The following is a 26,833-nucleotide window of genomic DNA, read 5'->3' as shown; positions in this document are numbered from 1 at the left end:
TCTACAGATTCAATGCAATCCCTAAAAAACTACCAATGGCATTTTTCACAGAACTAGAACAAAGAATTTCACAATTTGTATGGAAACACAAAAGACCCCCCAATAGCCAAAGCAATCTTGAGAAGGAAAAATGGAGCTGGAGGAATCAGGCTCCCTGACTTCAGACTATACTACAAAACTACAGTAATCAAGACAGTATGGTACTGGCACAAAAACAGAAATATAGATCAATGGAACAGGATAGAAAGTCCAGAGATAAAGCCACACACATATGGTCATCTTATCTTTGATAAAGGAGGCAAGAATATACAATGGAGAAGAGACAGCCTCTTCAAAAAGTGGTGCTGGGAAAACAGGACAGCTACATGTAAAAGAATGAAATTAGAACACTCCCTAACACTGTACACAGAAATAAACTCAAAATGGGTTAAAGACCTAAATATAAGGCCAGACACTATAAAAATCTTGGAGGAAAACCTAGGCAGAACAGTCTATGACATACATCACAGCAAGATCCTTTTTGACCCACCTCGTAGAGAAATAGAAATAAAAACAAAAATAAACACATGGGACCTAATGAAACTTAATAGCTTTTGCACAGCCAAGGAAACCACAAACAAGACGAAAAGACCACCCTCTGAGTGGAAGAAAATATTTGCAAATGAAGCAACTGACAAAAGATTAATCTTCAAAATATACAAGAAGCTCATGCAGCTCAATATCAAAAAAATAAACAACCCAATCCAAAAATGGGCAGAAGATCTAGATAGACATTTCTCCAAAGAAGATATACAGATTGGCAACAAACACATGAAAGAATGCCCAACATCACTAATCATTAGAGAAATGCAAATCAAAACTACAATGAGGTATCACCTCACACTAGTCAGAATGGCCATCATCAAAAAGTCTACAAACAATAAATGCTGGAGAAGGTGTGGAGAAAAGGGAACCCTCTTGCACTGTTGGTGGGAATGTAAATTGACACAGCTACTATGGAGAACAGTATGGAGCCTCCTTAAAAAGCTAAAAATAGAACTACCATACGACCTAGCAATCCCACTACTGGGCGCATACCCTGAGAAAACCATAATTGAAAAAGAGTCATGTACCACAATATTCATTGCAGCTCTATTTACAATAGCCAGGACATGGAAGCAACCTAAGTGCCCATCAACAGATGAATGGATAAAGAAGATGTGGCACATATATACAGTGGAATATTACTCAGTCATAAAGAGAAATGAAATTGAGTTATTTGTAGTGAGGTGGATGGACATAGAGTCAGTCATACAGAGTGAAATAAGTCAGAAAGAGAAAAACAAACACCGTATGGTAACACATATATATGGAATCTAAAAAAAAAAGGTTCTGAAGAACCTAGGGGCAAGACAAGAATAAAGATGCAGACGTAGAGAATGGACTTGATGACACGGGGAGGGGGAAGGGTAAGCTGGGAGGAAGTGAGAGAGTGGCATGGACATATATACACTACCAAATGTAAAATAGCTAGTGGGAAACAGACGCATAGCACAGGGAGGTCAGCTAGGTGCTTTCTGACCTGCTAGAGGGGTGGGATAGGGAGGGTCGGAGGGAGATGCAAGAGGGAGGGGATATGGGGATATATGTATACATATAGCTGATTCATTTTGTGATACAGGAGAAAATAACACACCATTGTAAAGCAATTATACTCCAGTAAAGGTGTTAAAAAAAAAAAAGAAAGAAAATAAGTGAAGAGAATGACCAAGTTAACGACTGTGAATCTGAAGGTCTGGCACGTGAATATCACTGGGGTTTAGCGAAAAATGTCATGACCTATAGGTACCACACCAAAGGTCAACAAAGCTGCAATGCAGTAGCTAAGAGTGAAGCTAACACCTTACATTTTGATTACATCTGTTAGGCTGTGAGTTTGATCAAAAGGGGGGAACTGTTAAAGAGAAAAACCACAGGCTCATAATGGCATTACTTGTGGTAAAGTCCATGATACTGAACCTACATTTAATACCTAAACTCACTGCAGTTTCAACCTTCACCAAAAATGTAATCTTAATCAACTAGTCTGGAATTTTCTGGTCAGCACCAAGGAAGTAATCTGCCTTGTGAGCCCACTCCATCCCCCAGAGGAAGAAGAGCAATCTGCATGATAAAATTCATGCAGTTTCCTTCCCCCTAAAAAAGGCATCCTGGCCTAAAACTAATCCTTTCTTTTCTTCTGCTAATTGCTCTCTTGCCTCACCCTTCCTTTAAAAACCTTCCATTTGTACATCCCCTTTGAGTGCCCTTCTAGTTGCTAGATGGGATGCTTCCCCATTCATGAACCACCTAATAAAGCCAATTAGACCTTCAAATTTATTCAGTAATTTATTTTTTAACAATGGATAAATGAAAAAAATCATAAAACCATATATTTATAAAAATACTGTTTATATTTCTTCTGTGGCATTTATAAATTTTACCTATTATTATAATAATTTTACTTCTATTTAATAACAAAACACCTTAATTGAGGAGAGTATATTATTGCTTTCTTGGAATACCATATAATTCCTAGCCTGAAACCTTGTGCACTATAAGTACATAATCAACATTTGATATATAAATGTGTGAATGAAAATTTCAATATTTTAGCTTGTATTTGTCCTTCACATAATTTAAATATTAATGCAAATTGTTAAGTAAAAACATTAGGTCAAGTTTAAAATATAATTCGGCTTTAGGGAAATGAGTAAAATAATCATTAAATCCAGTTTGATTTATTTGTGCATATTAGGTCCTTATAAAATGTTTGCAGATTTACACATTTATAAAACGAAGTCATCAGTCTCATCAGTTCTATTTCTTTTAAAAGAGGGCCAATCTATATTTAATTTCCTTCTACAAGCTTGAAGGTGAAAATTTAATTAGTAAGCACTGAAGGGGAGAAGAATTTGTCACCCCAAAATATGCCTCTTCTGTATAAGGATTATTTTAGGCTGATTATTTTTAAGAAACAGCGGACATGGGAAAAGCTCTGAAAACTGATTAGAAGTTACCCTTTTGTAAGATACATTTACATTTATAAAGGAAATCTCCATTTGTAAGGGCGTCTCCTTCTTTGTACCAGGAAGAGAAGAATGACTCTAAATCTCTAGAAACTCTCAGCAATGGAGAAGACAGGGATTTAAATATGCATCACAACCTTACTCTTGCTCACTGTGCTCTTCCTGGTCACCTCCCATAATTGGTCTCCCTCCCACTACCAATATCTTCTTTTGTCTCTAACTGAAGGTAGTATTTAAGGCAGTGGCTTGGGCCATTTCAGGGAGTTACTCAGTTTTCCTGGGTATCCTATATAGTAGGCAATTTTTTATCTGAACTAGACAACTGTATATGCCAGTGACTTTAGAGCATGGAATTTTGAACTAGGAATCTGGCTCCTATATTCATGATAAAGACCTAATATATAACCTCTAGCTCAAAATATATATTTACAGTTAACCTGTTTTGAATGGCATGCAACTTGCTGGTGTATATATTTAGAACCAGGACACAAAAATAATGAAATGATACCATTTAATCAAAACATCAACAAAATATGATTAGTACTGTTAAAATAGAGCATCTCCCAAGTGCCTATCCCAGATTTTGGTACTAACTGATGCAAACTATCATGGTCAGTCTGGTTGTTCTAAGTCTTAAAATATGTACAACTCATTACCTACCTAATGAAGTGTAAAGCCAGGGAATGTAATGTTTTTAATGGCCATAGCACTTCTTGCTGGCTGCCCTGAGTTGATATTTATTCTACTTCCCCTAGGGACAACAGGGTACTTAGTCATACACCGTTTTCTTTATATAACACAAATTCACATTCTTATTTTGTCTTAAGTTATAACATGACTTCCTGATTTGAGTTCTCTGAACCCTTTCAACAGACATCAGGATAAAAGGAAAAAGAAATTTTCATTAAAAAAAACAAAAGATAAAGAGAATCTGAATCCAAATTTCTACTTTCAAGATTAGAGGGGGGTACTCAGGCTTCTAAAGATTAAGAACTCTTTATTTACATGTCATTTTCATTTTGCTCAGCTCAGTCAAGCCACCAGAAGTGAACTGAAGAATATTTCACATGGCCTAGTACATTTTCTGCAAGGATGAATTATGTGAACTAGAATCAGACCAGGGTGCTTTTAAAATCTGTTCTGTTTATAAGAGATTGTATTAAAAAGACTCTCCATTTCTTAAAATTGAAAAAATCACTCACCATTCCCAAGTCTGGGTGTGTTTGCCATGGGTTTTGCTTGGGTTTTGTTTGCTTTTTAAGCAGGGCATTTTATTAATCTCTTCAGGCTAATTCTATCTAATGGTGATTCATGGTCAAGGAGATGATGATATCTGCTTGCAGCCTTACACTATTTGCCAGCTACCCTGTGAGACAGTTCATTCAATCAGTAAGTATTTATGGTGTGCTTGTCATTTTCAGAATAAAATGTTAGAATTATAGGAATTCAAATATAAAGGAGTCACACTTTGAAGCTTACAGTTCAGTCAGGGAGATAAAACATGTACTAGGGACAGAATGTCCTCAGAGAGACACAACAGTGCTTGGAATTCCTAACCTCTGGCATTTAGTAACTTACAAATGTGGCAACATGAGAAAGAGACCTGCTCCCTCAGACACTCCCATCTCTGAACTATCAGAGAAAGAGGGGAATAGAGTCTCCTGCTAGAAAGGTTTTGTTTTTTTTTGTTTAAACATACGTTGGCTTCTTATCTAAGAAGTTTTAAAGGTGACTTTGCTCAAGGCTTAAGAATGAATTCCTCTAAGGATCTTTAAGTCTCATGATTCAATAAATTCCCAATATATTTTAACTTAATTGAGATAAACTATCACAAGTTAACAAGTAATTGATGTAAATATACATCAGTAGTACATTTAAGATTTACATATAAATCTATATATTCATGAATATATAAGAATATAATTATGTATATAAATGTGTACCTGTATATATACATTTATTTAGTTTACATATATATTTATTTATAAAGTTTCAGTAATCGAATCTCAAATGTTATTTCCCTTCAGCATAGGTTTGGAGAAAGAACACCCATCTAATCCCTTTTTAGAATCAGAAGACTTGGGTTAAATCCTGGCTCTACCATTTGTTATCTGTGTGACCTTGAACAAGTTATTAATAGCTATCATCCTTGCTTCCCTCATTCATTTAATGAGGACAATACAGTCGGCTCTCCATATCTGTGGACGGAAAACCCACAGAAACAGAAGGGCTGCTATATTCATCGTCCTTCACCATTTTATATAAGGGACTTGAGCATCTGCAGATTTGTGTATCCACAGGGCCTCCAAACGAATCCCCCACAGATACTGAGGAACAACTGTATCAACTTTAGGTGATACTGTGGAAATCAAATCAACTCATATATGTATCAGAGTTCTTTGTCCAATTCATGTAAAACATAACAGATATCTAAAATATTGTTATTATTTATAAGATGAGATGTCTTAGAATCTGAATAAAATTTGACTTTGCCAATAAATAAGAAAACATTTTAACAGCTCTAACCTATCTCAAATGTTTCATGTATGCTGGAGTTCTCTGGGATGTTTCTTCAGTTACCAAAACACCTAGCTACCAAGAAGGAAACCTGGACATTTTGGGTGCTCTGCCAGATGCTAAGAAAAAAATTACTCCCATTTAATTTATCGCTATGTGCCGCAAAGTATGTTTGGCATGATGCCCAGCAATGAGAGACACATAACTTGATGTTCTAAAACTCTGAGCAACTTACAAGTACTAGTAATAATCAAGAGAATTCTCCCATTTTATAGTCCAAGAGGACTGTGCCTTCCCCTTTTAGTGGTCCCTACAATGGATAAGACTATGCCAAATCCTTAAGGAGGAGCCGGTAAAATGCCAACTCGAACCTATATATTCAAAAGGCTAACTCAAACCTATACATTCCTATTGTTTCAGAAGGCCAACTCGAACCTATATATTCCTATGTTGTTCATATTACCTTATCTTTCAGCATAATTACACTTGATGTTCACATTTTCAGGATGACTGGATTTTATCAACTCATGGCACAGTTTTTGGTTTAATTATAGAGAGAGGTGCTTTCCCCCTCATTCTTATTCTGTGCATTTGAGACTCAATTTTATCTTTCCAAACATTCTATTGTTTAGCACACATTTTTCTGATAACAAGTGAAATTATGCTGGTATATGACTCTTTGCCTTTCCTTCCCTCCACCTATTCTATTTTTTCGGAAAGCCAGCTGTGGCTCAAGGCAGTAGTTCTATGGCTCCTGTATTAAACAGAAAAGTCTGATTCCAATGGCCAGGTTTACTGTTTCAATCACTACCCTAAAGACTTCATAGGAGACTCTCAATGGATTCATTCCTGTGATCCAGAGTTAGACTACTTACAGATGGTAATAAACAAGACTATGCAGTATTAAGACTAGGAACCAAGATGGCAGAGTAGAAGGATGTGCTCTCACTCCCTCTTGTGAGAACAACAGAATCACAACTAGCTACTGGACAATCAGCAACAGGAAGACACTGGAACTCACCAAAAAAGATACCCCACATCCAAAGACAAAGGAGAAGCCACAATGAGATAGTAGGTGGGATGCAATCACAGTAAAATCAAATCCTGTAACTGCTGGGTGGGTGACTCACAAAATAGAGAACACTTATGCCACAGAAGTCCACCCACTGGAGTGAAGGTTCTGAACCCCACGTCAGGCTTCCCAACCTGGGGGTCCAGCAACGGGAGGAGGAATTCCTAGACAATCAAACTTTGAAGCCTAGTGGGACTTGACTTCAGGACTTCGACAGGACAGGGGGAAACAGAGACTCTACTCTTGGAGGGCACACAAAGTAGTGTGCTCATAACAACCCAGAGGAAGGAGAAGTAGACACCAGGGAGACTGAACCAGACCCACCTGCTAGTGTTGGAGGGTCTCCTGCAGAGGTGTGGGTTGGCTGTGGCTCACCAAGGGGACAAGGACACTGGCAGCAGAAGTTCTGGGAAGTACTCCTTGGTGTGAGCCCTCCCATAGTCAGTCATTAGCCCCACCAAAGAGCCCAGGTAGGCTCCAGTGTTGGGTTGCCTCAGGCCAAACAACCAAAAGGGAGGGAACCCAGCCCCACCCATCAGCAGTCAAGCAGATTAAAGTTTTACTGAGCTCTGCCCACCACAGCAACAGTCAGCTCTACCCACCACCAGTCCCTCCCATCAGGAAACGTACACAAGCCTCTTAGATAGCCTCATCCACCAAAGGGCAGACAGCAGAAGCAAGAAGAACTACAATCCTGCAGCCTGTGGAACAAAAACCACATTCACAGAAAGACAGACAAGATGAAAAGGCAGAGGGCTATATACCAGATGAAGGAACAAGATTAAACCCCAGAAAAACAACTAAATGAAGTGGAGATGGGTAACATTTCAGAAAAAGAATTCAGAATAATGATAGTGAAGATGATCCAGGAACTCGGAAAAAGAATGGACACAAAGATCGAGAAGATGCAAGAAATGTTTAAGAAAGACCTAAAGAATTAAAGAACAAACAAACAGAGATGAACAATACAATAACTGAAATGAAAACTACACTAGGAGGAATCAATAGCAGAATAACTGAGGCAGAAGAACGGATAAGTGACCTGGAAGACAGAATGGTGGAATTCATGGGTGCAGAACAGAATGAAGAAAAAAGAATGAAAAGAAATGAAGATAGCCTAAGAGACCTCTGGGACAACATTAAATGCAACAACATTCGCATTATAGGGGTCCCAGAGGAGAAGAGAGAGTGAAAGGACCTGAGAAAATATTTGAATAGATTATAGTCGAAAACTTCCCTAACATGGGAAAGGAAATAGCCACCCAAGTACAGGAAGCACAGACAGTCCCATGCAGGATAAACCCAAGGAGAAACATGCCGAGACACACAGGAATCAAACTGGCAAAAATTAAACACAAAGAAAAACTATTGAAAGCAGCAAGGGAAAAAAGGCAAATAACATACAAGGGAACTCCCATAAGGTTAACAGCTGATTTCTCAGCAGAAACTCTACAAGCCAGAAGGGAGTGGCATGATATACTTAAAGTGATGAAAGGGAAGAACCTACAACCAAGATTACTCTACCAGGCAAGGATCTCATTCAGATTCGATGGAGAAATCAAAAGCTTTACAGAGAAGCAAAAGCTAAGAGAATTCAGCACCACCAAACCAGCTCTACAACAAATGCTAAAGGAACTTCTCTAAGTGGGAACCACAAGAGAAGAAAAGGACGTACAAAAACAAATGCAAAACAATTAAGAAAATGGTCATAGGAACATACATATCAATAACTACCTTAAACATGAATGGATTAAATGCTGCAACCAAAAGACACAGGCTTGCTGAACGGATACAAAAATAAGACCCATATATATGCTGTCTACAAGAGACCCACTTCAGACCTAGGGACACATACAGACTGGAAGTGAGGGGATGGAAAAAGATATTCCATGCAAATGGAAGTCAAAAGAAAGCTGGAGGGCTTCCCTGGTGGCACAGTGGTTGAGAGGCCACCTGCCAATGCAGGGTACACAGGTTCGTGCCCCAGTCCAGAAAGATCCCACATGCCATGGAGTGGCAAGGCCCGTGAGCCATAGCCACTGAGCCTGCACGTCCAGAGCCTGTGCTCCGCAGTGGGAGAGGCCACAGCAGTGAGAGGCCTGCATACAGCAAAAAAAAAAAAAAAAAAAAAAGCTGGAGTAGCAATTATCATATCAGATAAAATAGACTATAAAATAAAGAATGTTACAAGAGACAAGGAAGGACACTACATAGTGATCAAGGGATCAATCCAAGAAGAAGATATAACAATTACAAATATATATGCACCCAACATAGGAGCACCTAAACACATAAGGCAACTGCTAACAGCTATAAAAGAGGAAATCGACAGTAACACAATAATAGTGGGGGACTTTAACACCTCACTTACACCAATGGACAGATCATCCAAAATGAACATAAATAGGAAACAGAAGCTTTAAACGACACAATAGACCAGAGAGATTTAATTGATATTTATAGGACACTGCATCCAAAAAGAGCAGATTACACCTTCTTCTCAAGTGCGCACGGAACATTTGCCAGGATAGATCACATCTTCGGTCACAAATCAAGCCTCAGTAAATTTAAGAAGACTGAAATCATATCAAGCATCTTTTCTGACCACAATGCTATGAGATTAGAAATGAATTATGGGGGAAAAAAAGTAAAAAATGCAAACACATGGAGGCTGAACAATACGTTACTAAATAACCAAGAGATCACTAAAGAAACCAAAGAGGAAATCAAAAAATACCTACAGACAAATGACAATGAAAACACGACAATCCAAAACCTATGGGATGCAGCAAAAGCAGTTCTAAAAGGGAAGTTTATAGCTATACAAGCTTACCTCAAGGAACAAGAAAAATCTCAAATAAACAGTCTAACCTTACACCTAAAGGAACTAGAGAAAGAAGAACAAACAAAACCCAAAGCTTGCAGAAGGAAAGAAATCATAAAGATCAGAGCAGAAATAAATGAAATAGAAACAAGGAAAACAATAGCAAAGATCAATAAAACTAAAAGCTGGTTCTTTGAGAAGATAAACAAAATTGATAAACCATTAGCCAGACTCATCAAGAAAAAAGACGGAAAAGATTCAAATCAACAGAATTAGAAATGATAAAAGGAGAAGAAACAACAGACACTGCGGAAATACAAAGCATACTAAGAGAATACTACAAGCAACTCTATGCCAATAAATTGGACAACCTGGAAGAAATGGACAAATTCTTAGAAAGGTGTCACCTGCCAAGACTGAACCAGGAAGAAACAGAAAATATGAACAGACAAATCACAAGTAACGAAATTGAAACTGTGATTAAAAATCTTCCAACAAACAAAAGTCTAGGACCACATGGCTTCACAGGTGAATTCTATCAAACATTTAGAGAAGAGCTAACACACATTCTTCTCAAACTCTCCCAAAAAATTGCAGAGGAAGGAACACTGCCAAACTCATTCTATGAGGCCACCATCACCCTGATACCAAAACCAGACAAAGTTATTACAAAAAAAGAAAATTACAGACCAATATCACTCATGAATACAGATGCAAAAATCCTCAACAAAATACTAGCAAACAGAATCCAACAACACATTAAAAGGATCATACACCATGATCAAGTGGGATTTATCCCAGGGATGCAAGGATTCTTCAATATATGCAAATCAATCAATGTGATACACCATATTAACAAATTGAAGAATAAAACCATATGATCATGTCAATAGATGCAGAAAATGCTTTTGACAAAATTCAACACCCATTTATGATAAAAACTCTCCAAAAAATGGGCATAGAGGGAACCTACCTCAACGTAATAAAGGCCATATAGGACAAACCCATAGCAAACATCATCCTCCATGGTGAAAAACTGAAAGCATTTCCTCTAAGATCAGGAGCAAGACAAGGATGTCCACTCACCACTATTATTCAACATAGTTTTGGAAGTCCTAACCATGGCAATCAGAGAAGAAAAAGAAATAAAAGGAATACAAATTGGAAAAGAGAAGTAAAGCTGTCAGTGTCTGCAGATGACATGATACTATACAGAGAGAATCCTAATAATGCCACCAGAAAACGACTAGAGCTAATCAATGAACTTGATAAAGTTTCAGGATACAAAATTAATGCACAGAAATCTCTTGCATTCCTATACACTAATGATGAAAAATCTGAAAGAGAAATTAAGGAAACACTCCCATTTACCACTGTGACAAAAAGAATAAAATACATAGGAATAAACCCACCTAGGGATACAAAGGACCTGTATGCAGAAAACTATAAGACACTGATGAAAGAAATTAAAGATGATACAAACAGATGGAGAGATATACCATGTTCTTGAATTGGAAGAATCAATATTGTAAAAATGACTATACTACCCAAAGGAATCTACAGATTCAATGCAATCCCTATCAAATTACCAATGGCATTTTTTACGGAACTAGAACAAATCATCTTAAAATTTGTATGGAGACACGAAAGACCCTGAATAGCCAAAGCAGTCTTGAGGATTTCTTTGAGGAGCGGGAGGAATCAGACTCCCTGACTTCAGACTATACTACAAAGCTACAGTAATCAAGACAATATGGTACTGGCACAAAAACAGAAACATAGATCAATGGAACAAGATAGAAAGCCCAGAGATAAACCCACGCACCTATGGTCAACTAATCTATGACAAAGGAGGCAAGGATATACAATGGAGAAAAGCAAGTCTCTTCAGTAAGTGGTGCTGGGAAAACTGGACAGCTACATGTAAAAGAATGAAATTAGAACACTGCCTATCACCATGCACAAAAATAAACTCAAAATGGATTCAAGATCTAAATGTAAGACCGGACACTATAAAACTCTTAGAGGAAAACATAGGAAGAACACTCTTTGACATAAATCACAGCAAGATATTTTTTGATTCACCTCCTAGAGTAATGGAAATAAAACCAAAAATAAACAAATGGAACCTAATGAAAGTTCAAAGCTTTTGCACAGCAAAGGAAACCGTAAAGAAGACGAAAAGACAAACCTCAGAATGGGAGAAAATATTTGCAAACAAATCAACGGACAAAGGATTAATCTCCAAAACATATAAACAGCTCATGCAGCTCAATATTAAAAAAGCAACCCAATCCAAAAATGGGCAGAAGGGCTTCCCTGGTGGTGCAGTGGTTGAGAGTCCGCCTGCTGATGCAGGGGACACGGGTTCGTGCCCTGGTCCGGGAGGATTCCACATGCCGCAGAGCGGCTGGGCCCGTGAGCCATGGCCACTGAGCCTGTGCGTCCGGAGCCTGTGCTCTGCAACGGGGGAGGCCACAGCAGTGAGAGGCCCGCATACCACAAAAAAAAAAAAAAAAAAGCACAAAAATGGGCAGAAGACCTAAATAGACATTTCTCCAAAGAAGACATACAGATGGCCAAGAAGCACATGAAAAGCTGTTCAACATCACTAATTATTAGAGAAATGAAAATCAGAACTACAATGAGGTATCACCTCCCACCAGTCAGAATGGGCATCATCAGAAAATCTACAAACAACAAATCCTGGAGAGGGTGTGGAGAAAAGGCAACCCTCTTGCACTGTTGGTGGGAATGTAAATTGATACAGCCACTATGGAGAACAGTATGGAGGTTCCTTAAAAAACTAAAAATAGAATTACCATATGATCCAGCAATCCCACTACTGCGCATATACCCTGAGAAAAGCATAATTCAAAAAGATGCATGCACCCCAATGTTCATTGCAGCACTATTTACAATAGCCAGGTCATGGAAGCAACCTAAATGCCCATCGACAGATGAATGGATAAAGAAGATGTGGTACATATATACAATGGAATATTACTCAGCCCTAAAAAGGAACAAAACTGGGTCATTTGTTGAGACATGGATGGATCTAGAGACTGTCATACAGAGTGAAATAAGTTAGAAAGAGAAAAACAAATATCGTATATTAAGGCATGTATGTGGAACCTAGAAAAATGGTACAGATGAACTGGTTTGCAGGGCAGAAGTTGAGACAGATGTAGAGAATTTATGGACACCAAGGGGGAAAGCTGTGGGGGGGTGGAGATGGTGGTGTGATGAATTGGGCAATTGGTATTGACATGTATACGCTGATGTATATAAAATTCATGACTAATAAGAAACTGCTGTGTAAAATAAATAAAATAAAATTTAAAAATTTAAAAAAACTAATACTAAACTTTCTTTGGGTTATTTGTATGGAAATATGTTAATATAAATGTTTCAGACATTACATGAAATTCCTAAAAATCTTATATATTCTGGTATAATGTTATAAGTCATAATTCTAGTTATTATTTTAAAATGTATATCTCAGAAATAACTAAATTTCGTTGTCAATTGCATTATTATGAACTTTCATCAAATCTTTAACCATGGTCATTTTAAAGTCTTTTGTCATTTACAGACAGTTCTGGGTATACTCTGATGCTTTTGCAAAAATGTTCCTATAAAAGGGTTTCATCTTCAAGGAATTCATGGAAAAGAGTCTGACAAGCACAGGTTTCTGGTAACTGAATATACTGCTGAACTGAATGAATAAGCATTTTCAGAACTCTAATGGAAAACTGATGAATTCACAAAAGTGCTAACAGAAGATCAAGATGAAAAAAAAATTAACTACATGGGACTGAGTGAACTGATGAGGATGATTATAATTTTTGTGACTTTCTGTTTGAAAAAAAAAAGACTATGCAGTAGCTGGAAACCATAAAAATAGAATGTCCTGCATAAATATTTTTGCTTTATCTTAATACTGAATAAAATATCATAAAGCATTTCATTCAGAAAATCTTGATGTAGAACCTATTTTTTCCCAAGGCCCTTGACCGGAATTTAAGAGAATCAGCACGCTCAGTGAAGGAAAATTTCTTGAGCAAGTACTAAATATTCTGTGTATAGACAGAAGAACAATTTTCAATCTTCATGTACCCATTTTCTAAATGTAAAAAACTCTTACACTTATAGCAGGGCTCTGTCACTGTTGATACCTAGCAGACTTAATAGAACTGTCAAAGATGAAGATAGCTGAATGTTATGGACTGAATGTTTGTGGCCCCTGAATTTTCACATGCTGAATGAAGCCTTAATGCCCAATGTGATGGTATTTGGAGGTGGGGCCTTTGGGAAGTAATTAAGTTTAGATGAGGTCTTGAGGGTCGGTCCTCATGACAGGATTAGTGTTCTTATTATAAGATGGAGAGAGCAGAGCTTTCTGCTCTCTGAGAATTGGCCCTATGCAAGCTAGGAAGGGGCTCTCACCAGGAACCGAATCTGCTGGCACTTTGATCTTGGACTTTCCAGCCTCCAGAACTGTGAGAAATAAATGTCTATTATATAATCTACACAGTCTATAGTATTTTGTCACAGCAGCCCAAGATGACCAAGACACTGTTATTTTTGTAGTTATTTGCCATTTGAAAAGGGCTTTCTTTTCCTGATGTCACTCCACTTAATCCTAATAGCAATCTGGTACAGAAGGCATCAGGGCCCAATTTTACAGATGAAAAAACAAAGGGTCAGAGACACTAAATAATTTGCCAAGGGTCCTGTTGTCATTAAACAGCAGAGCCAGGACTTAAACCACATCTTCCCATCATAGATTCATTGCTTTTAGCACCACATTACTCTTAGAATGAAACTAAGGAAAGACATTCTTACGTGTTTGTCTCACAAACATAAAAGTAATCATCATCCTCATCCCACAACCAACTGCTAGCTGCCTAGGTCTTTCTGGTAGGCCTCCAAAACTCAAGAGCTTTCTTTCCAAAACCCATATTCTCCATGTGGAGCTAGGCTGAGTGGATCTGAGATAGTTATCAACATGTCCAGCAGCTACAGAAAAGTCTTGGTGGGTTATAGTATGAATTCTGAGGCTAGGTCACAAACGGCATTATAACTTCTGCCTTGTACTCATGCTTTTCTTATTCTTGAAGCCAGCCACAAAGTTGCAGGAATACTCAAGCAGTCCCATGGAGAAGCTCATGTAGAGAAGAACCAGCTAGACAGCACCACCTCACAAACAACATGAGTGAGCCACCTTGGGAGTAAATCCTCCGGCCCCAGTCAAGCTTTCACATGACTGCAGACCCAGGTGACTACTGTCTGCAACCTCATGAGAAATCCCCAAGACAGAACCACTCAACCAAGTCACTTGTGATTTCCTGACCTAGAGAACCTGTGAGAGATAATAAATGATTGTTGCTGTTTTAAGGCATTAAGTTTTGGGGTTGTTTTGCAGCAGTAGGTAACCACAAACTCCTTCTCTTGGCTAAAGTAGAATGAGCCCAGCTCTGTCCTTTGCATGTAGAAAGTTCACAATCCATTAATCCTCCTTACTTCATGAATGCTTCCCTTAAGGCAGGTACAGCAGAATAAAGACTAGTGGCACCCTTGTCATTTCCCAAAGAGCTCGTGAACAAAGAGGGCATGATGGCAGGGATGGAGGTTATGCGTGGGCTTAGAAACATGGAACTCTATTCAGCAAGTCTGAGTGTCAATCTGTCAGCAATGGATAGCAACACTGAGTCTCTCATGTAGGACCACTCTACTGGGTGTTTAGCCAGCTACCTTGGTGGCTGGTTGATTATATTAGTCTACTTCCATCATGGAAGGGGCAGTTTTTTGTCCTTACTGGAATAGACAATCTAGATATGAATTTTCCTTCCCCTCATACAATGTTTCTGCCAAAACAACCATCTGTGTACTTACAGAATGCTTTATCCACTGCCAAGGTATTCTACATAGCATTGCTTCAGGTGAAGAAAATCACTTAAAGCAAAAGAAGTATGAAAATTAGCTTATGCTCATGGGATTCACTGGTCACACTATATTTCCTACACTTGTGAAGCAGCTGGCTTGATGGAATGGTAAGGGCCTTTAAAAGACTCAGATACAGAGGTAGTTAGGTGGCAATAGTTAGGTGGCACTGCTACTTGCAGTTCTGTAACAAGGTTCTCCAGGAAACTGTATATTTTCTGAATAAACTTCTGATATATGAAAAAAAAAAAAGACTAGTGGCAAACAATTTGTTACGCTGCTTGAAATGATTAATGAGGGCATTTCTTAAAGAAAGAAATGGTAGATCTCAAATAATCCCTACACTCTTCCAACACCTGAGGGGAGGTGAGGGAATCTTTTAGGAGCAGTCCATAGCACATATCTAACCCTTGGCTTAGCTTCATCTAAAGTGCATGGTACACCAGGGAGTAACAGCCCTCCCTATGCCCGGAGTTACCAAAATATAAGAGAAATTCAGGTCTTTAGTTGCAATGTCCCAATATGCCATAAGATGAAAATGCTAGTCTATGAAAATCTGGAATTCCCCCTGTGAGCATACCTCTTTCTGTTTTGTATTTGTCTTATCAGCTCACTTTGTCTGAGTGTGAGATTCTTTATATTTATTCATCACCATCTTTATTCTATTATACCATAAAGAAAAAAATCATTTTATTTAATTGGTTTATTTATTTAATAGTTATGTTCATCGTATTCAGTTTTTTAAACTGAATAGAGTGAATAAAACATTTGCTAATCCAAATCTTTCCCCTTAGAAACATAACGAAAAAAATAAGCAATTTGGGCTTACCTGGTGGCGCAGTGGTTAAGAATCCGCCTGCCAATACAGGGGACACAGGTTCGAGCCCTGGTCCGGGAGGATCCCGTGTGCTGCGGAGCAACTAAGCCCATGCGCCACAACTACTGAGCCCATGTGCCACAATTACTGAGCCTGCGCTCTAGAGCCCGTGCTCCACAACAAGAGAAGCCACCAAAATGAGAAGCCCACGCACTGCAACAAAGAGTAGCTCCCGCTCTCTGCAACTAGAGAAAGCCTGCGCACAGCAACGAAGACCCAATGCAGCCAAAAATAAATAAATTTTTTAAAAAAGCAATTAGTAGGGCTTCCCTGGTGGCGCAGTGGTTGAGAGTCCGCCTGCCGATGCAGGGGACACGGGTTCGTGCCCCGGTCTGGGAAGATCCCACATGCCGCAGAGCGGCTAGGCCCGTGAGCCATGGCTGCTGAGCCTGCGCATCCGGAGCCTGTGCTCTGCAAGGGGAGAGGCCACAACAGTGAGAGGCCCACCTACCGCAAAAAAAAAAAAAAAAAAAAAAAAAAAAAAAAAAAAAAAAGCAATTAGTAGAAAACACTATTTATGTTCATAATTGTAGCTACATCACTTTAAATAAAATTTATTTATTTTTCCGATTACATGCTCACATGAAAGATTAATAATTATATATAGTCATGGCAGCTAATTTGGATTTTAAATCCTTTTCAAATATATTTTGATATTAATTTCTTATAAAATTAAAAATGAGATACATTAAAATAGAATTATTTCATCATAGATATTTAGTATTAGTTTAACACAATATAAGAAAAATTCTATAAAGAAAAAACACACCTATTTTTTATAGGTAAAAATATTTAATGCATGAGTTATAATTACTCTAATGGAGCTCTGAAATTTATCAAGATGTTAAAGATCATTTCTATTTTTTTCCCATTTTTTAATATATATTTCCAGGTACCCTATTGAATGGATACTAATGAAAATGAAAGGAATCATGAAATTTATATGTGAAGAAACACATGGCACTATGAACCTCACTGTGATGCTTAATTTTATATGTCAACTTGGCTAGACAACGATACCCAGTTATTTAAGCGTCACCCTAGAGGTTTCTGTAAAGGTATTTTTTTAGATGTGATTAACATTTAAATCTGTAGATTTTGAGTAAAGCAGATTAGCCTCCATAATGTGGGAGGGCCTCATCCAATAAGTTGAAGTCCTTAAAAGAAAAGACTGAGATCCCCAGAAAAGGAAAAAAATTCTGCCTTCAGACAGCCTTTGGACTCAAGACTGTAGTATCAACTCTTCTCTAAGTATCCATCCTGCTGGTGTGCCCTGAAGACTTCATACTTCCCAGTTCCCACAGTGGCATGAGCCAATTCCTTAAAATCTCTCTCTCTCTTCTGCTCTTTATGAGTGTGTGTGCATTAAATAAACATAAATGAATATATAAATAAATATATATGCATATATATTATACATATATATATATATATATATAGAGAGAGAGAGAGAGAGAGAGAGAGAGAGAGAGAGAAAGAGCACATGCTAGTTCTCTGGAGAATGCTAACTAATATACTTACTATTCCTAGCAAATAACAACACTGGAAGAAAAGATTAATAATAATAATAGGGGCTTCCCGGGTGGCGCAGTGGTTAAGAATCCGCCTGCCAATGCGGGGGACATGGGTTCGAGCCCTGGTCCGGGAAGATCCCACATGCCGGGGAGCAACTAAGCCCGTGTGATACAACTGAGCCTGAGCTCTAGAGCCCGAGAGCCACAACTACTAAAGCCCTCGAGCCTAGAGCCCGTGCTCCACAACAAGAGAAGCAAGTGCAATGAGAAGCCCACGCAACCCAACGAAGACCCAATGCAGCCATAAATAAATAAGTAAGTAAGTAAGTAAATAAATAAATAAATAGACAGAATGGAGTAAAACTCTTATTTTTGTAGTAGGATTGAGGAAGTGGTATTTCGTTTAACCCTTGGTATAACACTGAGGTCCACTGCGCCAAAACTTACACTATTAGACTGGTTGGATTGCAGAAGATAGAGAAAACAAAATACAGTGCGAAACCTATAAACTCACTCTTCAGTGTGTGTTTGTCTAAATGCACCTATATTGCAAGTTGCCACTGGGAGGGGTGGTGAGAACTCTTCTTATCAATATATTCCTTAAATGTAAGACAAGTTCCAGGCTCTTCCTTAGGCCTGCTTTTTTTTTTTCACCTGACACCCTCATCTCTATGCAAGCTTAACCACTCCAGGTAACTTCCAAATCTGTGTAGAAGTAACTTCACCCCTGAAATCTCCTCTTGTGTTTTCAACCATTTCTCATTCTGGACATCAGCTATATCTTAGACACATTATTTTATTACCCATAATCAACTCCTTTTCCTGAGTTTGTCTCTGGTTATATTACCATCTTCCAAAGAACTGAATCTCAAAATCTTAAGAGGTAAGCACTCTCTTAGATCTTCAATTCCACACATCCAGTCAATGTCCAAATACTGTTAATGCTAGCTCCACCGCATATCTTAATTCAGTTCTTTCTTTTCACTCCACTGCCACTGCTCTAGCTCGGGCTCTCATGGCTCCTAACTGCTCTCACTAACTTCATTTACTGCCTTATCCTCCACAACATATGTGCTCACACTCTCTCTCTCTCACACACACACACACACACACACACACACACACACACACACACACTCCTACAAATTCATCCGTCACACCATTGCTAACCTAACTCTAATTATGTATTCTCCTGTCATCCTTTCCTGAAGTATCCTTCCCTCTCCAACCTCTTTCTGCTTTTCAAAATACTAATCAAATTTATGATTTTTAGACAAAATTTAACCTCCTGGGAGCATTCCAGGACCCCCTCATTCAGATCCAATCTCCCTTTCTCTTGCACGCTCTCTCTGCATTTTGTAATACTTCTCTACAGAAGTACTTACCGTAGACTGCCTTGCCCGGATATACTTGTCCAAATACCCACATTTGATTGTTAGCTCTTTTAATACAGAGGCTGAATCATTCCTCCCTGTATCCCCTCCATCACCTCTGATATTAACTTGTGCAGAGTAAGCATTCAAATATTTACTGAACTGAACTCTTGGGTTGCCAGCGGCATCCTGGTGGATGTAAACTTTGAGAGCTGCTTGTAGTTATAACAGGTTGACAGCAGGTGCTAGATGTCAAAAGAAGGGAATTTATATGGTTGACTCCACTTCTTCTAAAATAAGCAACTCTCTACTAGACAACACCTGAGAGGAAGATATTGGCTGGCATTTCATTAGCAATAGAGATTTCATAAAAATGTGGAGAATAACAGTCTTTTTATTTCACCATGAAGTATTTCTTACATTTGGTTGCAGCAATGAATGATGGGTTGACAAAGCTGCTAAAAAACTGTCAGTTAATTCAGAAATCCTGTGACAGTATTTTTATTCTCATACAGTAGAGCATTCTCCTCTCTACAGCCCTGTACACCAGCTCTTTAAGCAATACGATACAAATTCATTCTCTTAAAATTTATATGATGTCACTAAATTTCTCAAAGAATTTTGGACTAGTTTGAAAAAGTCTTTGCTGAAAAAATAATTTTAAAAGAAACAACTCTCTCCTAACACTTGGTATTTTGTTTTAGAAGTTCCACCCTTGTGTTAGATAATAAAAGGCCATATATTATTTCCCCTTCATATTCTCCCAGCTCCAATTCCTCTGTACCAGATTCATCTCATCTTGATAGTATCTACCATTTAATGAACATCTAATATGTGCCAGGTCTTCACTTTAGAAACATCATGTAATTTTATCTTTATAATCACCTTACCAGCTTAAGTATTATTATTATCCCCACACGACAGATGATAGAACCATGGCTTAGAGAAGTGAATCTACTTGGTCAAGGTTGAACAGCTAATAGATTACTGAGGTCCACTATCCTGCACATTTTCAACACATGTAAGAGACAATCCTATAATTAGACATGCAAATGCATAGAAGACAACAATATAAATGGGAGCAGTAAAACATATTCATATTATAGTAAACTGAGGTTACTCCTAATATTTTAAGTTGTCAAATAAATATTTCTTTCTATTTTTTGACTAACAAGCCCTTACTATTTGATGTGCCTCAGGTTTTAGAATTATATAGACATCAGTTTAAATCCTAGTCCCTCACATGAAATTTTACTAGGACCCCAGGCATGTTATTTAAGCTCTCTGAGCTTCAGTTTTCTGTCTCTATAATAATGCCCACCTCCTACGGTTACAGTAAATACTGAAAAGGAAATAGCTTACATCAATTGCCTTGCTTTTTGTAGTATCACTCACATGAAGGCTTTTCCAAATATTTGTTTAATTCTATTTATATATCTTATTCCATCTTTTCCAAAGCAACTTTCTCCTTTTGATCTTCTAAAACTCTCACTCCATTTTTTTGGGGGGTGTGTGGTGGGTAGTGGAAAAATCAGATAGTTACTTAAGAGCTTACTAAATGCGTTAAATGCTCTCCCACTAAGCATTCAAACAAGGCAATTAGATTATAATTAAAACAACAAGAGATAACATTCACTGAACTCTTACTATGGCCAGGAGCTAAGAGCTCTTCATGTAATAACTCATTTAATTCTCCCAACCTTGAGGTGGACAGAAGTAATCTTATTTTATAGAGCAGGAAACCGAAATCAGATAGTTTACTGAGATTAGTTGTTTGTTCAGGGTCACAATGGTACGTAGGAAGTGGCCAGCCCAGGCAGCTTGCCCTTAAAACCTATATGTGCTGTTGCCACAGATCTTTAAAATGGTAATGGTGAGGATTAGGGAGGGAGAAGCTACAGAAGCAAGGTTCTCAAATACAAATGTCAGATGAGCCATGTTCACCAATATTATTTAAGGAATAAACAAAACAATAAGAGAGCAGTTCTTTTTTCCCCATATCCTCCTTACTGCTATGAGAGGTATTATGGTACTAAGATTTGCAATCGTAAGGGACATGAACACGAGTTTTGCATAATTCAGAAACCTCCAAGGAAGCAATTTTAAATCCTTCTTATCTGTTTTTGATCTCCTGACCTAGCCCTTTTACAGAAGAAAATGACCAGGAATGGGTGACACATTCAGCAACTGAAGGAAAATGAGCAGTTGTCAAACTGCTTTTGGACTCCCATCCAAAAGAGGGAAGGATTCCCATCAGAAACAGCGAGGAGGATTTTTTACCTGAATGCTCTTAGAATGAAATTTATTCTTTCACCTAGATTATTACAACATGATTTCCATCAATATAGTCACCTGAAAACAACAGATACCATGGAAACAGTTTTATACAGAGAAACATGGTTGGTATTTTGCAGCCCCAGCTACTAGTAGAGAAGAATTGCTTTTTACTGGCCTTTGCTCTTGACAGAATATAATAACTATGTACAGATTTCCCCAACTGTTCAAAGTTATGAACTGGGATTCACCAAGGAGGGAACCACGTTTCAATATAGTACTATATACTTACTGAATATTTTTCTTTATTTAGCTGATTCCTTTTTAAGTATTTCTAGAAGTTTCAGGGCAATAAAAAAGGAATACTGAAATCTTCAAATAAGAAAATACAATTTTAGGAGCAAGTATCTTATTTCTACGCGTTCCCTGAAAACCAAATCTATACTGAGAAAAATTCTATTTTGAACACGATTGAAACTTTACGAGTACTGAATCTCCATCCCATTTTATTGATTTCAAATGGAGAGATAAACTGAAGCATAGCAGGGCTGCAAATGACATTGTTTAGATAAACGTATCTTGTCAGAATTATCCTGGTACCAGCATTAGAGGCTCCAGGCATATTTAGAACTAAGATTCTGGCTTAGGCTCTAAACAAGAAACATGACATGTCTCAACATACATTTGATTTTAAGAAAATGCTTTTTTGGACCATTTCGGTTGGACTCTTTCCACTATGCTGCAAATATTCATAAAGACATTCATTCCTAAAAGACAAAAGCTTAGAAAAGCAGAACTATTCAAATCACTGGATGTCAGCAGAGATATACAAACCTGCCCTCCAGTCACTCAATTTTAATCTACATCATGAAAAAAAGTCAATACAATATTTAAAAAAGATTGCAAGGGATAATGGAAAATTTTAGACAAAGCTGAATGGATACTGTAAAATAAATGAGTGTTATTTTCCTCTTTTTCATTGGTAAAATAACAAATGACTTTCTATATAGTATGTTTGGATTTGTATAAACAGAGCACTTAACCGTGGAGTGGGAATTCAGTCTCGTGAATCACTCACTCTTTTAGGCCTGTGTGTATCAACCTGGTTGCGGAAGCCTCATGGTTCCAGTTTGAGAGAGGAACACTCTACTATATCAGTTGGACAGCTATCTATGTTGGTCATTACAAGGCAATTTTGCTCTTGTATTGCTGGTTTTAGAAATGGCGATCTATACATTACACAGAACTATAGAACTTAAGTGCATTCTTCTTGTCCAAATTAGCTGTGGAAGAGACTGACTAGTTTCTTGCCAAATTAATTTCTTCCTGGGCTCAACACTGGACATTATTTTCCAGATTCCCTTGCAGTTAGATGTGGCCATGTGACAAGTTCCAGCCAACAGATTATGAACAAAGTAATGTGTACGACTTCCAGGCCTGGCTCCTAATAAATTCCAACGGTCAATACTCGTTCCTCACCAGCCCATTAAATGCATAACACTTTGATGTTCTGGACACAAATGTTGGAAGGGGCTTGGGCTCCTGAATGACTTCATTAAGTGCTGCTTACTTTGGAATACACCAGAATAAAAAGTGAACTTATACTGCGGTAAACTACCAAGATTTGAGAGCTTACCTGTTACAGTGGCTACTGCCACCTAACTAATACATTAGCATATATCCAAATACATTGTTTAATCAACAATAGTTAAAATTTCAAAATCCAGAAGAGACTATTTTAATTAATATTCACTACAACTGAAAGGGGAAATGTCTCCAGGAAGTCAATCAAAACATCCATAATTGCAGACTGAAACCGTCTTTAGTCCTAGTCCTAGTGATTCAGGTCATTAACAAAAACATGAAAACAAGGTGGGAAGCGGTAAACATTCTGAAAGGAACACACGCTTCTAAGCCAGAAAGAGACATGTGCAAATTCTAAGCTCTGTTCTTTGCTTATTTTGTAAGCTTGAACAATTTAACCATTCTCAGAAACTGTTTCCTCATCTATAAAATGAGGATTATGAAATTTAGCTGACAGGATTTTGTAAAGGTTTCACACACACACGCACACACACACATACAAATACACACACCACACACAACATGTACTGCCTGATACCTGGGAGGTACTCAATAAAATAAGAGCTATTATCACTATTTACCTAATAAATGTAAGTATGACTAATAATATTTACCAAATATTAACCTTCGATTCTGGTTACTCTTTCCCCTCCCCCAACATACTGGCAGCCAGACATTCTGCTTCTCCTTCCTTAGGGAAGTGTTGACACAACAGAATGTATATTATGAGACACAGACTCTTGGTTTTTAAGTTTCAAAAGCCTAGGCCTGGTATAAGACAAAAGCTTTGGAAGGAAAAAAAGATGATTAAACGAAGGCTTTCCCTCCTCTTGCACTAGAAAAGATTCCTCTAGATGTGGGAGGGAAACGAGCGGGCACTGCAGGGGAAGTAAGAAAATTTAATATTGATATGTATCCCTGGAGGGAAAGGAGGTGGAAGGAAGGGAGGAAACCCAGGGAAACCCAAGAGAATCTGAGAGCAGAGGTGACCTGGACCTTATTTCTGAGGAGAGCCTCTGAGGAAAACAGGATGGAAAGCAGTTTCCCTCACCCTTCCCTCTATCCCTCTTCCTGACCTCATGCACAGTCACTCTGAATCATCCCATATAAAGAAGAGTAGGTGCAATGTCTAGGCAGATGGGCCTTAAACAGCCTCTCAAAGTTCCCACCCACCCCAGTATGGCATGAGGAATGGTACAACGATCTCTCATATGACACAATGAGGGCATCCAAGCAGCAGAGAGACGTCTAGATCTGAAAGTGCCACTGCAGATAGGAAACAAAGATGGTCCAGGAAGCAACTGCCTGCTTGAACCAAAAACCAAGGATACGAGGGAAGAGAATGGCATCTCCACGGATGCCAGCCCAGATAAATGACAAGTGAGGAGCAGATATCCTGCCACAGCCATGCTCACCACAGCAGCCCCCTGCCATGCCTCGCAACTACATAAGTCTGGATTGATGAAAATTATATTTTCTCTATTCCACAGAATTACATTCAGTTATTGAAAGATAACATTATGGACTAAAAATCTTAGTTACAATATTTTTTTTTGTAATTTGAGTTTTTTAATTACTGCAAATATTGGAGTTTTTTTTAACATCTCTACTGGAGTATAATTGCTTTACAGTGGTGTGTTAGTTTCTGCTTTATAACAAACTGAATCAGTTATACATATACATATGTTCCCATATCTCTTCCCTCCTGCATCTCCCTCCCTCCCACCCTCCCTAGCCCACCCCTCTAGGTGATCACAAAGCACCCAGCTGATCTCCCTGTGCTGTGCGGCTGCTTCCCACTAGCTATCTATTTTACGTTTGGTAGTGTATATATGTCCATGCCACTCTCTCACTTTGTCACAGCTTACCCTTCCCCCTACCCATATCCTCAAGTCCATTCTCTAGTAGGTCTGTGTCTTTATTCCCGTCTTACCCCTACAATAGTTTTAATATACAACTGTTTAGACTATTTTTATAAACGTGATGGAGGTTTATGAACTTAAGTCATTATAGAAACTTTTCGTACATGTTTCCTTAAGTTTCACGTGCCCGTTAACGAAAAGACTTACTTCGATCAGTAATGATTGTCCTAGCCTCTTGATTGCTGGTCTTGTTTTTCAAATTCTGGGCAGCAGTAATGAGTTCTTCCAACTGGGGGCGCCTCTGTTCCAAATCCTGCAGTGTTGCCTGAAGGAACAGATATAACAATATTGAGGTTCTTCAGCACTGTGCAAGCCTTTTACGGAATACAAAGAAAAGTGTAATTTTCAAACCAACCAAAGCAGTTTTAGAAATAAAAAAAATATGTTACTAGATATAAATCTCTAATGTGTAAGGCTTTACAGAGAACAATTTAACAAGAAATGTGTTTCATTTTTAGATACCAAAACTATTTCAAGTGAAAATCTTGATTATGGATTTGCTTTACTATTTAAGAGATTAGACGGAGTCATTTCAGAGTACCTGGGTTTACTTAAACCAACATATGAGTGCCATGAGTAAAAAAAATGTAATTTTGAATTATGACAATGTATTTAAGAGAAAGACAGCTATTTATACTTGTAATCTCATTCTGTGCAGTGTCAAAATTAAGGTGTATATTTTAGAAACAGAAAAAGCAGAGAAGTGATTTAAGAGATATAACTTACTTAACTTCTTTGTACCTGAAACTCCTCACCTATAAAATGAGGTGATGTAGATGAGCTAAATTAGTCTTTCCCCAAAATCGATTCCAGTAAGAATCACCTGATTCCTTTGCCTCACTTCAGAGTGAATGAATTAGATGGCAGGAGGAGGGCTGGAAATCTGCATTTTTAACAAATTCTCTGCTTAATTTTTATGATCAGGCAAGTTTGGAAAGCATCAGGCTAGAAGTTAATATTTGTATTCTGTCCTACAACTGACTTTAATACTGCTATAATAAAAGTACCAAAGACAATGAAGCCAACAAATATATATATGTTGGGCTGCACCCGGCAGGCCTACAAGGCCTGTGCTTGTCCAGCTTCAAGACTGAAGAAGGAGCCCGGAGTCAGCAACAGAGACTGGTTTAATGGATGGGGGAGCTGACCTGTCTGAAGGAAGGTCTTGGAGGCAACACCCGAGCGTGTGTAGCAGACAGCAGGCAGGACATGGCGGCAGTCTTCCCTCCCGGTGGGGGGGCGGGAATGGCCAGTTATAGGGGAATTGACATCAGGTGGGCTCATTAGTTACCAGGGAAACCAGTAGAGGGGCACGCCCCTCACCGCCCCTTTGATGAAAACAATCACCAGCTGGGGCCTGGGGCAAGTATGCAGGAAGGTCAGTCATTTGGATGAGATACAGGCGAAACAGGCACTGGTCGGGCAGGGGATGTACAGAGAGCAAGAGAACAGCCATCTTGAGTGGTCTGACCATAGAATATATATTTAATTACAGGTAGCAACGTCCTCCTTCCCTCAAGTGTCCATCTATTGACTCTGTCATCTACTCTCTCTACACTAAGGGTGCAAATCCCAGTGATATTTACAAAGAAGTGTCAGGAAAAGTAAGGTATCTCCCTTGTTCTTGTACTAAAACTGAATACACTTTATTGGTTGTTATTAGTTTAAAACCAGTATGTGACAGATGTTTTACGTGTTTTCTCATTTTTCATCTCCTAATAACCACACTAATAACTAAGCCAGAAGTCTTTATGCTTTTAAATCTTATGCTCTTTCTACTACCACATGAGGCCAATGAAAGTGAAGAGGTAAAATGTGGTAGATGGTAATGTTTATGAAAGTCAGTTATCTACTATGCCCTTTGACTGGTGCTGATTTTCTAA

General features: G+C 38.3%; 1 protein-coding gene across 2 annotated transcripts in view; it reads right to left on the bottom strand.

The window, feature by feature from the left end:
• DMD (dystrophin) overlaps positions 1–26,833 on the bottom strand; it is a 2,087,389-nt gene that overhangs the window by 588,119 nt on the left and 1,472,437 nt on the right. For both annotated transcript variants that reach the window (XM_081221405.1, XM_081221404.1), the window contains exon 52: positions 25,098–25,215. In XM_081221405.1, the coding sequence (XP_081077531.1) occupies positions 25,098–25,215 (118 nt within the window). The remainder of the gene's footprint in view (positions 1–25,097; positions 25,216–26,833) is intronic.

Source organism: Mesoplodon bidens, assembly GCF_964165515.1.
Source record: "Mesoplodon bidens genome assembly, chromosome: X".
Lineage (NCBI taxonomy): Eukaryota > Metazoa > Chordata > Mammalia > Artiodactyla > Ziphiidae > Mesoplodon > Mesoplodon bidens.
The sequence above is the reverse complement of the archived record's forward strand: the minus strand, read 5'-3'. Positions and strand labels throughout refer to the sequence as shown.